Genomic DNA, 16,633 nt, shown 5'->3' with positions numbered 1-16,633 from the left:
AAATTGTTGAAGTTAAATGTAAAAATAAAAAAAAAAAGCAATGGAGTGGATGGGATCTATCCAGTTATATTAATAGAGGCAGAAAAAGAGACAGACAAACCTTTAGCCATCTCCAGGTCACAGGAACCTCCCCTGAATCCAAGGATACTGTCATATGAACATATGAGAGCATCCTTGGATTTAGGGGAGGTTTCTGTGGACTGAAGATATGCAGATGTATCTGAAATTCATGTAAGGGGAATAAAAAAGTAACATGAGTAATTACAGACCTGTTAGCTTGATTTCTGTTCTCTTGTTCCAGGAAAAATTATGTAATCAGTCACTGGTTAACACATTTTCTACCACCTAAATTTGAGAGAACCTGTTCAATGTGCTATAATTTTCAGAATATTGAAAAAAAAAAAAAAAAAAAAAAATCAACATTCAAGAAAATTAAAAGTTTGGAATTTCCAAACTTTTAATTTTCCAAAAGTGAACACTTCGTTTGTGCTGAGCTGTAAATCAGAACAAATCTAAAACTTAAAAAAGTTTATTCATGTATATGAACTAACATAAACACAAGCAGAGAACAAATAAAGCTGTGCTAGTCTATAAACAAAAGCCAAGCATTACTGCAAAGCATTCAGCCAGCATGCCAGTACCGAGTAGCTGTTAATTTCACATGCCTCTATGTTTGCACTTTGTAGTTGACCACATAAGAATGACCATTTGATATGGATTATGGCACAGTGTTTGAGTGCATTTTGAATGCAGTTATGCATTTCAGCACATCTCTCCAAGTGCTATTTTATACATATATGCATAAAGGCAGCAAATGTGTTAAAGAAAAGAAATTACAGGAAAGCTGTAATTCTGCAGTCAATGTATGGATTTGTTTAGGGGCAATCTTATCTGACCAATCTGATACTGTGATGCAGTAACAAAGGAACTGGATGCAAAAAATAATTTTAACATCATATACTTAGATTTCAGAGAAGCCTTTTACAATCTTCCACATGAGACTGCTGTATAGATTGGAGCAGTATGGCATGAAGGACAAGTTACTGCATAGATAAAGGAATGGTTGTGTGGAAGAAGACAGTGGCTATGAATGGGCACTGCTCTTCTTGGACTACTATTATTTGTGGAGTTCCCCAGTGTTTAGCACTGAGCCCATTGTTGTTTTCTGTATCTATTAAATGATATTGGTGATGGCATATCATGCTTAATATCTAAGTTTTCAGATGGCACAAAGATTGGCAGGGTGGTTGATGACAGTAATCATGGTATACTAGTGTAACAAGATCTAGAAAAATTAGGCAAATAGACTGAGAAGTGGTAATTGAACAATGACAAATGCAAGTTACTTCATACAAATATGTAGCAGTAATCCTAGATTAACATACTAACTCTGTGATGCAACACTCAGCATAGTGGAGAGTAAAAAAATGCAGATAGGCTGCTAGGACAGCTCATGGGGTTTTGTTAATGATATACAGGAATTTTTCCAACAAGGATAAGAAGTTGATTATCTCATTGTATATGGCAATGATTAGTCCACATTTTGAGTACTGCATACAGGTCTGCAAGTCACATTTTTTTGGATGTGGATCTTTTTGAAACTGATTCCGAGAAGAGAAAAGAAACAAGTTTAGTGAGGGGAACAAAAGTGTGGTCTTATCAAAAAGTATTAGTATTAGTAGTGGCAAATGATGCATCAGCCAAATGCTTCAGTTCTGCATATTGCAACATCTGGTGACTAGGTATCTGCATGGAGATCTGATTGAATTGTTTAATGCTTTGAATGGATTGAGTAGGATCAGTACTGATAGCATCCGTCCTCTTGCTCAGACTACATGCACAAGGGAGCATAAATTCAAATTGAGGAAGGATGGTTGCAGGGTAGATGTGCAGAAGTTTGCCTTCGGCCAGTAGGTAGTTGATTGGTGGAACAAATTTCCATCTGGTGTTGTGGAAGTGGGTAGTCTGAATAAATTCAAGGAAAACTAGGGGGATGAACAGGTGATGTGGAAAGTTATTGTCATGTGGGACTGTAGCTGGTCCCACATGACAGGCCTCCCACGAAATAGAATCTTCCTTCAAAAATTGTTGATTGAAGGTTAATGATTGAAACATTCTCTTCTTTCCTAGCTATAGAGACAATTTTATTGGCGTAATTCTTGAAATGGAATTTATGATTTTCACTAGAGTAACTACACAAAAAGCACCTGGCAGGTGCCATGCAACTTTTTTGCAACCATTTTCATTTAGCAATTGCATGATAGGTGTTTCCATATATATATGTATGTATGTATTCTACATATATATATATTGAAATAATAAATATATATATATATATATATATATATATATATATATATATATATATGTATATATATATATATATATATATAGGTAAATGAATTAGGTGGTAGTATAATAATATAATATAAATAATATATTGGCTTGTCAGTTAAACCAATAACCAAGATAGGTACCTAACGTGACCAGGAAAAAATATATGCTATGCATTAAGCAATATATTACAAAATATATAAAAATCGATACATTAAAAAGTTAATTATGGCAATAGGTTACATTGAAGAGGACTTTTTCTAGGGCTAACCCTTTCAATGTAACTACCGTAATTAACGGTATGGGAATAAAACAAATGGGAATAAAACGGTATGGGAATAAAACAAAATAAAACAAAATAATTTAATTTTACAATTTATATTTATTATAATATTTATATTTCACTTTCACATACTAGGATATATATATATATATATATATATAATTAGATTTAAATAATGTTAGAAAAGGAATATTACATAATAAAAATAAAAAGGAGGGTACAGCACACATCAGGGGCAGCAAAACGCATAATCCTCTACATGATGCTTGAAATATAATCTTATAAATTAGAATAAAGTTATATAATAAAATAAAGTAATGCCAGCAGTACGGCAAGACAAGAGCGAAAAAACAAAATTAAACTTAAATTCAAAAAAACAGGGAGGGAAGAGAAATGTAACAAGAGTAAAAATATTGCAGCGAAAACTCTAAATTAATTTAGAAAATCTAAATATACGAATAATCATTCTTTGAAATTTAAAAGCCAATTAAATGAAATTTAGCGGTGCCCCCTCTGATGGGCACCAGGTCCAAATTTATGTGAAATATCACCAAACAGAGATTTAAACTACTACAACAAAACCAAACAAAACAAAAATAAACAAAAATAGACTGACCATTATGCCCCATCTCAACAGTGGTCCTCTGTTGAGATGGGGCATAATGGTCAGTCTATTTTTGTTTATTTTTGTTTTGTTTGGTTTTGTTGTAGTAGTTTAAATCTCTGTTTGGTGATATTTCACATAAATTTGGACCTGGTGCCCATCAGAGGGGGCACCGCTAAATTTCATTTAATTGGCTTTTAAATTTCAAAGAATGATTATTCGTATATTTAGATTTTCTAAATTAATTTAGAGTTTTCGCTGCAATATTTTTACTCTTGTTACATTTCTCTTCCCTCCCTGTTTTTTTGAATTTAAGTTTAATTTTGTTTTTTCGCTCTTGTCTTGCCGTACTGCTGGCATTACTTTATTTTATTATATAACTTTATTCTAATTTATAAGATTATATATATATATATATATATATACATATATGTATATATATATATATATATATACATATATGTATATATATATGTACTACATATGGGAAACAGTAACCCCAGAGCAACGTATCAACTCTGCGGTACTACACTGACAGTGGTGGAGAATGAAAAGGACCTGGGGGGTAATTGTGCAGGCAGATATGAAGTTCTCTGAGCAGTGCAGACGAGCTGCAAGAGTAGCTCATGGTGTCTTGTCAATGATATACAGGAATTTTTCTAGCAGGGATAAGGAGGTGATTATTCCCTTGTATAAGGCAATGGTTAGGCCACATCTTGAGTACTGTATACAGGTCTGGAGGCCTCATTTCAAGAAGGATATAGAGCTGCTGGAACGGGTACAGGGAAGGGCAACAAGATTAGTGAATGGAACAAAGGGTTGCTCTTATGAAGAAAGGCTTAAGTTTTGCAAATTACAGAGTCTGGAGACTAGGCACCGGCGAGGTTATCTGATAGAGGTGTATAAGGCTTTGAATGGTTTGAGCATGCTCAATGCCAATGGGATTCTTCATCTTGCTCAGAATAATCAGCTCAGAGGGCATAAATTCAAATTGAGGAAGGACGGATGTCGGATAGATGTGCGGAAATTTGCCTTTGGCCAGCGGGTGGTTGGTTGGTGGAACCGACTTCCATCACTTGTTGTTGAAGTTGATAGCCTAAACAAATTTAAGGCTCAGCTGGACAGGTATTTTGAGCGAACGGAGGGGTGAAATGGGAGTGGTGTGTTTTTTTTTTTTTTTTTGGCTGATGCTGGATAAGCTTGCTTTCTTGCATCATATGCCTCTACTAATGCTAATTCTAATGCTAATGCTAATAAATATATATATATAAATATATATATATATATATATATATATACACACACTGATGAGCCAAAACATTATGACCAGCGAGTCGTTATGCAAATCAAAGGAACCAGGTGAACTACGGCATGTGTGCAGGTCGGTCGGGACATGACACCTGATACTGAGTCCCATTAATCAGTGTTACTCTTGTTCTTCAGATGTGAAAGGCAGCGAACTTAAGCAAGTTTGACAAAGACCAAATTGTAATAGCCAGACAACTGGGTCAGAGCACATATCCGAAACAGCATGGCTGGTGAGGTGCTCATAGTCAGCCTTGGTTAGTACCTACCGAAAGTGGTCCAAGGAGTGAAAATCCATGAACCGCCGGTAAGGTGTTGGACAACTACGGCTCATCGATGCTCGAGGTGAGCGAAGGCTCTCCCGGATGGTACGTGGCAACAGAAGGGCAACTGTGGTGCAACTTACCAGTAATTGGAATGCTGGTGATGGAAGTAATGCATCACAATACACGGTACATCAAACCCTGCTGAAAATGGGGCTGCTCTGAGTGCCCATGCTAACCATGCTCCACTTGTGACAGCACCTACAATGGGCATGCGAGCATCAAAACTGGACCTTGAGTGATTGGAAGAAAGTTGTCTGGTCCAATGAATCACATTTGTCTGTTGCACCATGTGGACAGCCGGGTACGTGTGCATCGTTTACCTAGAGAAGTGACGGCATCTGTATGCACCGTGGGATGAAAAAAAGCTGCTGGTGGCGGTGTCATGCTTTGGGCGATGTTCTGCTGGGATACCCTGGGTTCAGTCATCCATGTGCCGGGCACTCTGATGTCTACCACCTACTTAAACATCATTGCTGACCAGGTTCACCCTTTCGTGGCAACAGTCTTCCCCTCTGGAGGTGCCGTCTTTCAGCAGGATAATGCACCATGCCACACCGCCCAGATAGTTTGAGACTGGTTCGCGGAACATGAGGAAGACTTCCAGATATTGCCCTGGCCTCCAAAAGTCCTCAGATATGAATCCCATCGAGCATCTGTGGTTTGTGTTGGAACAGCAACTACGATCTGCGGCGTCTCAACCACGGACCTTACAGGAGTTAAAGGATCTGCTGGTTACGTATTACCACAAGACACATTTAGAAATCTTGTAGCATCCATGCCTCACCAGGTACGAGCTATTTTGGCTGCACGTGGAGGACCAACATCATATTAGGTAGGTGGTCGTAATGTTTTGGCTCATTAGTGTATATACATAATATGTATATTTATATATTGTGTGTATGTGTATATTTATAAATATTTCATTATTTCAATACATAACACAAACAGAAAAAAATTAGAATGTGTTCTGAAATTTTGTGTGCCTAACAGAACGCAAATTTGAAATGAGCCTTGAAAAGGGAAGGAACTAATACTTTCATGTTTTTATTTTAATGTTTTTTTTTTGTTTTTTTTTTTGAGAAGAATTAATAAAAATTTTGTTTCATTGAAATTAAAATTTCTATTCAAAAATCGAAATGTATGTATGTTGGTAGTTTAGCCAATCTATATTGCATTTACTCTAAAATCTCAATTTTTTTAATTTAGGGACCATGATGATGAGTCATCAGTTTTTGATGCAGCAAGGAAACTGAATGAAGTTTCCAGCCTGAAAGGCTTAGGAAGGTAATTTCATATAATTTCTATTAATTTTTATAGAATTAGTTCTTTTTTATTGCTAAAAACATATTTTAAGACATTTTTGACCACTTTCGAGCAAAGGGAAATTTTGGCATATTACATTAATTATACATTGAATGAATAGAGTGGAAAATATGTTTTATGTCTGTTTATGTGTGGTTTAAAATTTTTGGATGATTGCTAACTCTTATATAACAAAATAAGTATCAGAGTAGAAATTATATACCACTATTAAAGTATTATTTCTGAAGCTAAATTTATTACCTCTAAATTTACACAGTACATAAATCATCCTTGTATTTTACTTAAATGAAGTAATAGAGAAGAACTTCGAAGAATGTCTTAGTTTATATGAGATCTGAAGAGGCACAAAAATATTTTTAATACAAAACTTAACTTAATGAACATTATGCTATTGTTTTAGTTTTAAGAAAACAATGAATAGTAAATAACAGTAACAGAATTTGAGAAGGAATATTTATTTTTATAAAAATCCATAATTTTTTAATTGGCTTACTCTGAATTTCTAGGTTTTAAGGAAACATTGTTTCCTCTTATTATTATTTTAATTGTCAAAAAGAGGAAACTCAATTTGTCTTTAGAAAGTAATGGCTAAAATTTTTACTTATTTTCAGGTACTTTAAACAGATAGCTCAATCAGCAAGAGCAAGCACTGGAGAAAATATTGATGATTTCTTAGGATGTGTAAATATTCCTCTTGATGTATGTTTAAATCTTTTTTTCTAAATTTTATTCCATTTTATCAATGCTTAATTCACTGTTAAGAGGGGTCACTGTTGTGACCCCTCTTAACAGTGGCAGGGATCACCCATTATCTCTGTACATGAGTAATGTTAGAGAGTAATGTTATTGACAGCATGGGGAACCCTCTAGTACAAGCAAAATCAACTGGACACCACAATGATTTTGATAAAAAATACAAAATTTCCAATACAAAGATTGCCCAGAGCATAATGAGTGGATTCCTATTGAACATCCTGCCCACTGTAAAGATCAAATGCCATCACAAGTGTCAACTTAGGGGAGGGGGATAAAATGGAATTGTTCCATATGCCTGTAGACTGCAGAATCTCATGAAAGCAAAAATCTACCTTAATATACAAAGAATACCAGGTGCAGTGTTGTTACATCAGAAAAATCAGCATTGCTAATCTTAACTGCTTAAATCTTAAACTTTATATTTGAATTAAAGTTTGAGTTTGCCACCAATAAATAAAAATTTAATTCTAAAAATAAATTCCAAAATTAAATACAAAGCTAGCAATGTTATCTACTGATAAGAAAACAAACAAATTAAATAAAATACCTGGTATTCAAGCACAAGATCATAGGAACTCAAACCTCCCTTATGGTGACATCATACTGACCTGATAAAGTTAAAAGTCAAGCTTTTCAGATAGTTTAACACATATTTCATGGTCAGGTAATTATTAGATATTTTATAATACTTATTAGTGGCTTTTATGATACTGTAGTTGACTTGATACATCACTGTCTGTCTGTCACTTGTTTGGAGAGGTCAGCTTTTGGTGATGGAATTTCTAAAATCTTCTTCTGTCAGAGCTGTAATTTTTGTTTTTTTCTTGTGCTATTAGAATAAGTAGAAAATCAGTTGGATCAGTTTACTTACCCAACCTTATAAAAAGTAAAATAATTATTCATTTTGACAACAACTAAAATGATTGCTTTATTATAAGCATATTATGCCTTGCCTTTTTCTGGCAATTTACTACATCCTCTTTTTTTTGAAAATTTAACAGTGAAAATGGTATTCTAACCCATTTTAAGCATTGTTCCTAACTGTATATTCATCTATTAATTATAACTATCATTAATAATGTTTTCCTCTGTGGTGGTGTGGTTTCATTGCTTTCACTCATTTGGAAAGGTCTAGATCCAAAACTCATCAGTGACCTGAAGAATTTCTGAACAACTGTTATACTTCAGACTTTTGTTAGCTCATATTAAATAAAAATATGCAGCTTTTTCCTTGAGATATCCCAACTTTTTCATCCTACACAGCAGCCCATGACCACATGCTTATATAGGCATGACACTAGTAGACCTGTATATACTCTTGTAATAGAGCATATATTGCTCTGTTTGGTAATGAAATAAATTTATTAATGGTTGTAAGTGCTATTAGATGTGTTAATTTTAATTTATATTAAATAAAATGAAATTAGATGAAATGTGTGCTGTCCAAAGGTATTCCTTGTATGTACTTTCTAAAAATAATTTATAATTGACTTTTGTGTTATGTAATTTATTATATATAAAAAGTTATATGCTTTGTAGGATATTCCTTCTTGTGGTACTGATAAGTGGTTTGCACTAGAGGGGAGAACTGAAAGATCCAGTGTTCAGGGACAGATAAGATTAAAGTTAAATCTTGGAACAAGAGAAGATCGTGGAATGGAAGTTGATGAAGACAACTGGAAAGAGGTGGTTGAACATCAAGAATTGCTGTGGATATTTATAGAACATGAATTGTCACAGCATCAGGTATAGTGTTGTATGCATGAATTTCTAAAAATTTGGCAGTCTAAATTACTAATTCTTAATAACATCTGAAATGTAAAATTTTTTAAATGTAAATTTAAATAATACTTAGAAAGTTGAAATTTCAGTTTTTACTGAAACCAGAGGACAGTGGAGTAAACCGAAATTAAATTAGAACATCAAAGTAAAATAATATATTAAGCAATTAAGCATGCATATAGAAATATCAGTTTCAGCATGCATATAGAAATATCAGAAATACCTTTGTATAAAAATCAGAAAAGTGAATGGTACATTGATGCAGAACATTTTTTGATAGTTCAGATTTTTACCAGTTTACTCTAGTGATAATTCAGATTTTGAGCTTTTACCAAAGTGAATTGGTAAATCCCAGGATTTTTCAGATTTTGAGCTCTTATAATAAGTATAAAGTGTAACATTTGGTAGCTTAGAATTTTTCAAAACTGCTAGCTTGAGGAGGATAACAGACAAATACTTTAACAGCAGCCAAAGTAGAGGTGAAACTGATTCTTTTGCTCTTCTATTAAGACATGCAGCAGCCTGAAAAGCAAAATGTTGGGGATTTCAAGGCCTACTGGGGGTAGTCATGGGATAAGAAAATACACAGGCTTAGCAAAAACAGGTGCTTATGTATTTGTTCATACTGCCCTCATGGGTAGCACAGTTAATAGAATCACCATCCTCACCATACTGAGTAGAAAAGACCTGAGTTCAAGTCCCATCGATGACATGAGGAGTTTTATGGGCCTTTTTCAGTGAATAGTAAATAGCAACGTGGCTGAGTTAGTCAGTCTTAGACAAGGGTAGTATGGTTTTTCCTCCCGGAAACTTGGGTTTTTCTTCCAGGAAACATAAAATTGATCACAGAACGCATGTAGGCCTTAGTCGCTGATACTCCTAAAGCTAGTTGTACTACTACTTATTCATACATCAGTGCTAGGAGTATAGTAAACAGATTTGAAGTATTGATGAAATCATCGAATGGGGACATTGGAAACATGATACCACTCAGACTTAAGGGATGTAGAATTGGATTATTTTGAGTACAATGTGTACAAAGAGGATAGAAAAGTCAGGGGGAGGATGGAGTTATGTTCTTGGTTAAGAAGTACATAGAATCTAAGACAGCACACCCAGTTGATGTACATGACCAGTGCAATGCTGAGTCACTTTGGTATGACATAAGCACTGGTGAAACAAAAATGAGAGTAGGAGCATATTATAGGCCAAATGACTGTGGTGCACTTAATAAAGAACTATATAGACAAATAGAGTGGGCCAGCAGATCATAATGTCTTATAGAGGGGGATTTTAACTTTCCAGATGTTGACTAGAACTTGAAATAGGTGGCTTGCACAGTAGCATAACTTTTCTGGATGTATTGTATGACTGTGATCTACAACAGCATGTTGATATAAAAGTATCAATATACTAATGTAGATAGCAGTCTTCTATCAACGTGCAGTACTCTTGATATGATTATCATTTGTGAATCTTCATGCATTATGGATCTCCATATAAACGAACCACTAAGTGGCAGTGATTGTAATGTATATTGATGTGGAATTTACTTAATGTCCAAGTTTGCAGACGATACAAAGGTTGGCAGGGTTGTCAAGGACACTACTGACACTATGCTGCTGCAACAGGATCTGGAAAGGTTGAGCAGATGGGCTGAGAGGTGGCAAATGAAGTTTAACATTGACAAATGTAAAGTACTACATATGGGAAACAGTAACCCCAGAGCAACGTATCAACTCTGTGGCACTACACTGACAGTGGTAGAGAATGAAAGGGATCTGGGGGTGGTTGTGCAGGCAGATATGAAGTTCTCTGAGCAGTGCAGACGGGCTGCAAGAGTAGCTCATGGTGTATTGTCAATGATATATAGGAATTTTTATAGCAGGGATAAGGAGGTGATTATTCCCTTGTATAAGGCAATGGTCAGGCCACACCTAGAGTACTGTATACAGGTCTGGAGGCCTCATTTCAAGAAGGATGTAGAGCTTCTGGAACGAGTATAGAGAAGGGCAACAAGATTAGTGAATGGAACAAATGGGTGCTCTTACGAAAAAAGGCTTAAGTTTTGCAAATTACAGTGTCTGGAGACTAGGCACCAGCGAGGTGATCTGATAGAGGTGTATAAAGCCTTGAATGGTTTGAGCATGCTCAATGCTGATGGGATTCTTCCTCTTGCTCAGAATAATCACCTGAGAGGACATAAATTCAAATTGAGGAAAGACAGATGTAGGATAGATGTGCGGAAATTTGCCTTTAGCCAGCGGGTGGTTGATTGGTGGAACAGACTTCCATCCCTTGTCGTGGAAGTTGATAGCCTAAATAAGTTTAAGGCTCAGCTGGACAGGTATTTCGAACGAACAGAGGGGTGAAGTGGAAGTGGTTATTTTTTATTTATTTATTTTACTTTTTTTTTTTTTTTTTGGCTGATGCTGCATAAGCTTGCTTTCTTGCATCAAATGCCTCTACTAATGCTAATGCTAATATCAGTGTGACACCACGTCTCTGATATCCCAACAATATCCGCCTTTGATGTCTTGACCAACACTTCAAATTCATCAAATTTATTTACTATACTTCTAGCATTGGTATACATACAAGCATACATGCACCTATTCCTAGAAATGGATTTGAATAAATTTAATAAAGAGTTAGGCAAATCATTCGAGGGGATGGATATATGATTTGGGTAGGTATTTTTTTAAGCCACCACTACTGATTAGGAGGAATTACTTTATGTTCAAATCTGCACTTATGTATAGTAAGTAAGTGAGATAAGTAGGATGAGTGGCAGATGAAGAGTATAATAGTTGAAATTCAGTCAGGGAAAAAAAATGCAGTTTATACAATTGTAGATGGAAATAGACCTCATTAAGGTTTGAATTTAAGGCCACCCATATTCGTGAAGTAAATTAGAAAGTTTTATGCAATAATTGCTTTTTTACAAGAAATAATCAGTTTGTTCTGTTAGTTTTACTTTTCTTGATTATATAAAGTAAAAAAGCTGACTGGTAAATTTACATCATCACAGCTGACTGATAAATTTACATCATTATAGCATTTAATGTAAGCCCATCAGTTTATAAATATTTAACTAATATGTATTTGTATTTTTTTCAGTGATACTTAAACAATTATATTATTATTTGAATTATTTTATGAAATAATTGCATGTATTTAGGGTCCAGGCTATGAATGGGCTGGAGACTTGCCTCAATCAGCATTGACAATCCTACATCAGCATGCAATTCAGGGAGATGTTGCCGAATTACAGCAAACCTTGTGGTATGTGAAAATTAATTTGCAATATAAAAAGTAGAAATAGTTTATAAAAATTGCAAAGAAGATAGAGCACAAAAAAAAGTTGAGGAACACTCCTTTATGCCATTTTTCCATCATTCTGCTGCAGAATGATGAAAAAATTGACCAGACTAAAAGATTGATTTTATTATAAATCTCTCTCTCTCTCTCTCTCTACCCACTGATTTTATGTTGTTGCATATGATCACTGGTGACATTGTTAATCACTAGAATTGTCCAGTATTTGAGCACTCAAACAGTGGAGAGTGATAATAACATTTCATTTCTAGGTGCCTCCGTAGCCAGGTGTGTAGGAGCAGCAGTGCATAGCACATGCTTCTTGATTAGACTGGGGTTCCAGCCCATGACCACTAAATACGGAGGATGCGGAAAGGTCAGGGAATGACCACCGCATATCCCCCGGAGCAATATGGCCTTGGTTACTAACACTCCTAAAAACCAAATAACAAAACAAACAAACAAAAATAAGCATTTCATTTCATTGTAAATAAGTTTGAACAAAAATTTGCAGAAACTTAAATTGCAAAAAAAAAAAAAAAAAAAAAAAAAATTTAAGTTTCAAAAACATTTAAGAATAATTTATTTATTTATTTGTTTCATTTGTTGTTTAATAACAGTATTTTTGGCCCAGTAATACTATTAATTTAGTATTAAATATGTGTTTGTAACATTATTATTGAACTATTTCTTTCTACTTTAACAGTCGCTGGATTATGTATAGCAGAAAACACATGGAAGTGCCTCTGGATTATGCCTTATTATTTCAACTTTTAGATGATCTCAATAGGATATTTGGTGACCAGGAAAATCCTCTTTCAAGAGATGAAGTAAGATTTTAAATATTTCAGTAGTAAAAATCACCATGTATACCAAGAATAAATAATGCATTATATTCTGATTGGTCGATTGAATTTTTCTCATTTATACATGCATCATTTTCCTTTGCTTTTCATACTATTTACTATAGATCTTCTAATTGGCATTAGTCCATATCGGCCCTGTTTTGGATACCTGATTTTATAATTGGATAATGATTGTGCATCAGTATTTTATTTATTATATTAGCATTTAGTTCAAAATTAATTCGGCGGTTATTTTATATAGGTAATCAATGGTCTCTGCATATTAAATCAATTTCAGAGAAATACCAAAAAATTTTGTAAAAATATTTACAAAAATTAGTAGTTCTCTGAAATATTACATTGCATGTTATATTGTATTATGTATTGTACAGGTTTTAATGCAAAGTGAATAAAGAATAAATTAAGAATATTCTAGCAGAATGACTAAGCCAAGTAAGAAATAAAAGAAAACTAATACCTTACTTATAGCAACACTCAAAAGGGGAAAGAGGAGAATAAATTATGAATAAGGGTGTTATAAAAGAAATATGTTCCTAAAATGATTTAGAGTGTATTAGTTAATAGCAAAAATAGAAAATTTAAAGTCGATTGGAATAAATTTAGGCTAGTTCCCCCTTGATAGCACCAAAGCCAAATATCTTTTTATAGTTATTTTCTTTCCATAATTTGATACTTTCCATAATCAGTAGAAAAGGGGCAAGTAGCTGTGGGATCACTTTAGTATTTTTATAGTATTAGCATTAGTAAAGGCATATGATGCAAGAAAGCAAGCTTATGCAGCATCAGCCAAAAAAAAAAAAAAACGCTCCCATTTCACCCCTCCGTTCGTTCCAAATACCTGTCCAGCTCAGCCTTAAATTTATTTAGGCTATCAACTTCCACAACAAAAGATAGAAGTCTGTTCCACCAACCAACTACCCTCTGGCTAAAGGTAAACTTTCACACATCTATTCCACAACTGTCATTCCTCAATTTGAATTTATGCCCTCTCAGGTGATTATTCTGAACAAGAGGAAGAATCCCATCAGCATTGAGCATGCTAAAACCATTCAAGGCTTTATACATCTCAATCAGATCACCTTGCAGGTGCCTAGTCTCCAGACACTGTAATCTGCAAAACTTAAGCCTTTCTTCGTAAGAGCAACCCTTCGAGGGCATCCACCCTGTCCTTCAATCTCTCATACAGGCCCCATAACAATGCTGAGTTGTCGTCTAATTTCCTCACACTCCTTACATCGCGCGCGCACACACACACACACACACACACACAAAGACATTCCCCTTGGCAATATCATGTCCCGTACCTGATTGCTCCACAAACATCAAGCAAGCAGTGCATTTTAAAAGGCTGTGATGTGATTCAGAGGGGGAAACTGCCCCCCCCCCCTCAGTTCTCCCCTGAGCCACAGCACTCCCATTAGCTTGAGCCTTTTGCTTTACTGCTCTAATCTGAGACATGATCTTTAATTATTATTATTATTATTATTATTAATATCCATATGATGCAAGGAAGCCTGAGGCTTATGCTGCACCAGGAAAAAAAAAAAAAAGTTCCCGAGTAACCCTGAGAGAGAGAGAGAGAGAGTCAAAAGTAGAATTGAATCACCAAGAAAGAGAAGAATGATGATATTCAGCTCAGGACCCTGGGTGTGCCAAGCCCATACTCACCAGATGTGAGCCCCCGGGGTTGCTGATAAATTAAATTATCAGAATTTAATTTAATTATCAGAATTCTTTAATTTTAGAAAAGTACATCTTAATCATCAAGAATAAAATTTCATAGTTTATTAATGCCATTCAATAAAAAACTTTACTTTCATTAAGTTGCATGAAATGACTTTTATTTTTCTCAAATTTCATTTGTTATTATTATAATTTCACTGTTGAAAATAATACACTCATCTTTCCTTTTCTCCGTGTTTATTTTTTGAACTTTTTCTTGTCAAGCTGTTTAGGAAAAGCAAATAATTGTGACTAAGTGTAATTAAGATATTAATTTAAAATTTACCTGAATGTCAGAAATCCCAATTAAATATATTAAATTTTTAGAAAATATAAAAATATAGAATTAAATTTATTTATTTTTCAAACCTGTGGTAAATAATATTAATGCCCATTTTCACCTAAGGAAGCTGCCCTTGCTGAATCTTTCAACTTATTTCTGGACTACTGCCTTGGATTAATACAGAAACACCGGGAATTATTTCCGTTTGGCAATCAGCAAGCTGAGCACAAACTGATACATTTGCTCAAGTAAGAAAATAAGAAGAAACTCTTATTGAAATCAATTGAAAATCTTTTATTTTTATTGTTTATTAATGTAATTTTTTTGGAATAATGGTAATATAATTATAAAGTTTCTGTTTATATTTGGGTACAGCTACCTGTAATAAATGGAATTTGCAACTTCCTTGTGACTGGCAGCCATATAACGGACTGCATTTTTTGTGTTACTCTGTTGATTCAGTTGCACATGTGCACCAATGACCATCCTCCATAACAGTATAGTAATTTTACTGCTTGTCATTCATATAGAGAGGTCTGGGTTCAAGTCCTATCATAAACTAGAGGAATTTCTAAAGGCTTCTTCAGCCAAAGCTGTAGTTAGCCAGGCTCAGGTGGAAGGAGTAGGGGCCCACCATCAGTTATTCTGTGTTTTTCAGCCCTCACAATATGCAGGTTGGTCTACAAACTTGTGTAGACATAATACATGATGGTGCAGTATGATCTAAGTTGCTGATATGCCTAAAAAACCTAATAACAACAACAGTTCCAATGACCATATATGCTACCCTGGACCATGGGGTGTCCCATGTATGTTGATCATAGTTGAAGAAAATTTGAAGCTGAAAGACGTACTTCACTATGTATAAAGTGGTTTTTAAACCTCACATTTAATCCTTCTCTGAGAATCCTCAACTGTAGATATGGCCAACTATAGCAGCTTATATAACAAGGTATAAATAAAGCATAAATATAACAAATAACAAATGCTTGCAGCAGAAGTACCAACCAACAGTAAACAAAACACTGGCACTATCAACAGATATATCTGAAGGGGAGATCTTTATTGGTTTAATGTGTGCAGGTTGTTTACGATGTTGGTGAATGCATTGATCTTATGTTTAGCAATCATCTTTAATTATTGAAATAGATGAAAGTCAAGATGGGTTCGGATGTGCACTTGCTGTCAAGTGGGCCTTAGTTTCACAGTTTTCTTTGGCAGTTTTTGAGGTGGGGGATGAAGGAAGTTTTACTGGGATACTGAAACCTTCCTGTTGACCTATTGTGCCAGTTGAGGCAGTGAGAGAGAGAGATACTCTTCTAGATAAACTATGAATTGAGGAAAATAATTGGGAGGGAGTTATATCCTACAAATCTCTCAGTCCACCAAATTGTTCCTATTCTTTTATAGAAGTTGAGGGAAGGGAGAACAATGATTCTGTATTTTTGTTGAAATATTTTACAGATTGGTTTGAATGAAGAATACCTCCATGAACTCATCTTTTTAAATTTTAGTCTGTTCCAAGAGCATTTTAACACAAAAAGTATTAGAACCTATAGATTTTAAGGCCTGCTGGGAGAAGCAAATACATGGGCTGTTGTTAAGATTACTAAGAGTAAAAACAGGTTCGTGTATACCTGCTTATACGCCAATGATAGGGGCATAGTAAATAAATTTGATGAATTTGAAGTATTGATTAAGTCATCAAATGCCGACATTGTGGGATATCGG

The 16,633-nt window shown here is 34.6% G+C and overlaps 1 protein-coding gene across 1 annotated transcript in view; it reads left to right on the top strand.

The window, feature by feature from the left end:
• Window positions 1-16,633, top strand: part of LOC150076771 (BAI1-associated protein 3-like) — a 350,663-nt gene that overhangs the window by 169,253 nt on the left and 164,777 nt on the right. Inside the window, exons 9-14 of the mRNA XM_090386647.1 lie at window positions 6,059-6,136; window positions 6,787-6,874; window positions 8,471-8,677; window positions 11,895-11,998; window positions 12,738-12,861; window positions 15,014-15,150. Coding sequence (XP_090242773.1) covers window positions 6,059-6,136; window positions 6,787-6,874; window positions 8,471-8,677; window positions 11,895-11,998; window positions 12,738-12,861; window positions 15,014-15,150 — 738 coding nt within the window. The remainder of the gene's footprint in view (window positions 1-6,058; window positions 6,137-6,786; window positions 6,875-8,470; window positions 8,678-11,894; window positions 11,999-12,737; window positions 12,862-15,013; window positions 15,151-16,633) is intronic.

This window comes from Mastigoproctus giganteus, chromosome 12 (genome assembly GCF_048544385.1).
Source record: "Mastigoproctus giganteus isolate SK-2022 chromosome 12, ASM4854438v1, whole genome shotgun sequence".
NCBI lineage: Eukaryota > Metazoa > Arthropoda > Arachnida > Uropygi > Thelyphonidae > Mastigoproctus > Mastigoproctus giganteus.
This window is presented reverse-complemented; position numbering and strand designations above follow the sequence as displayed.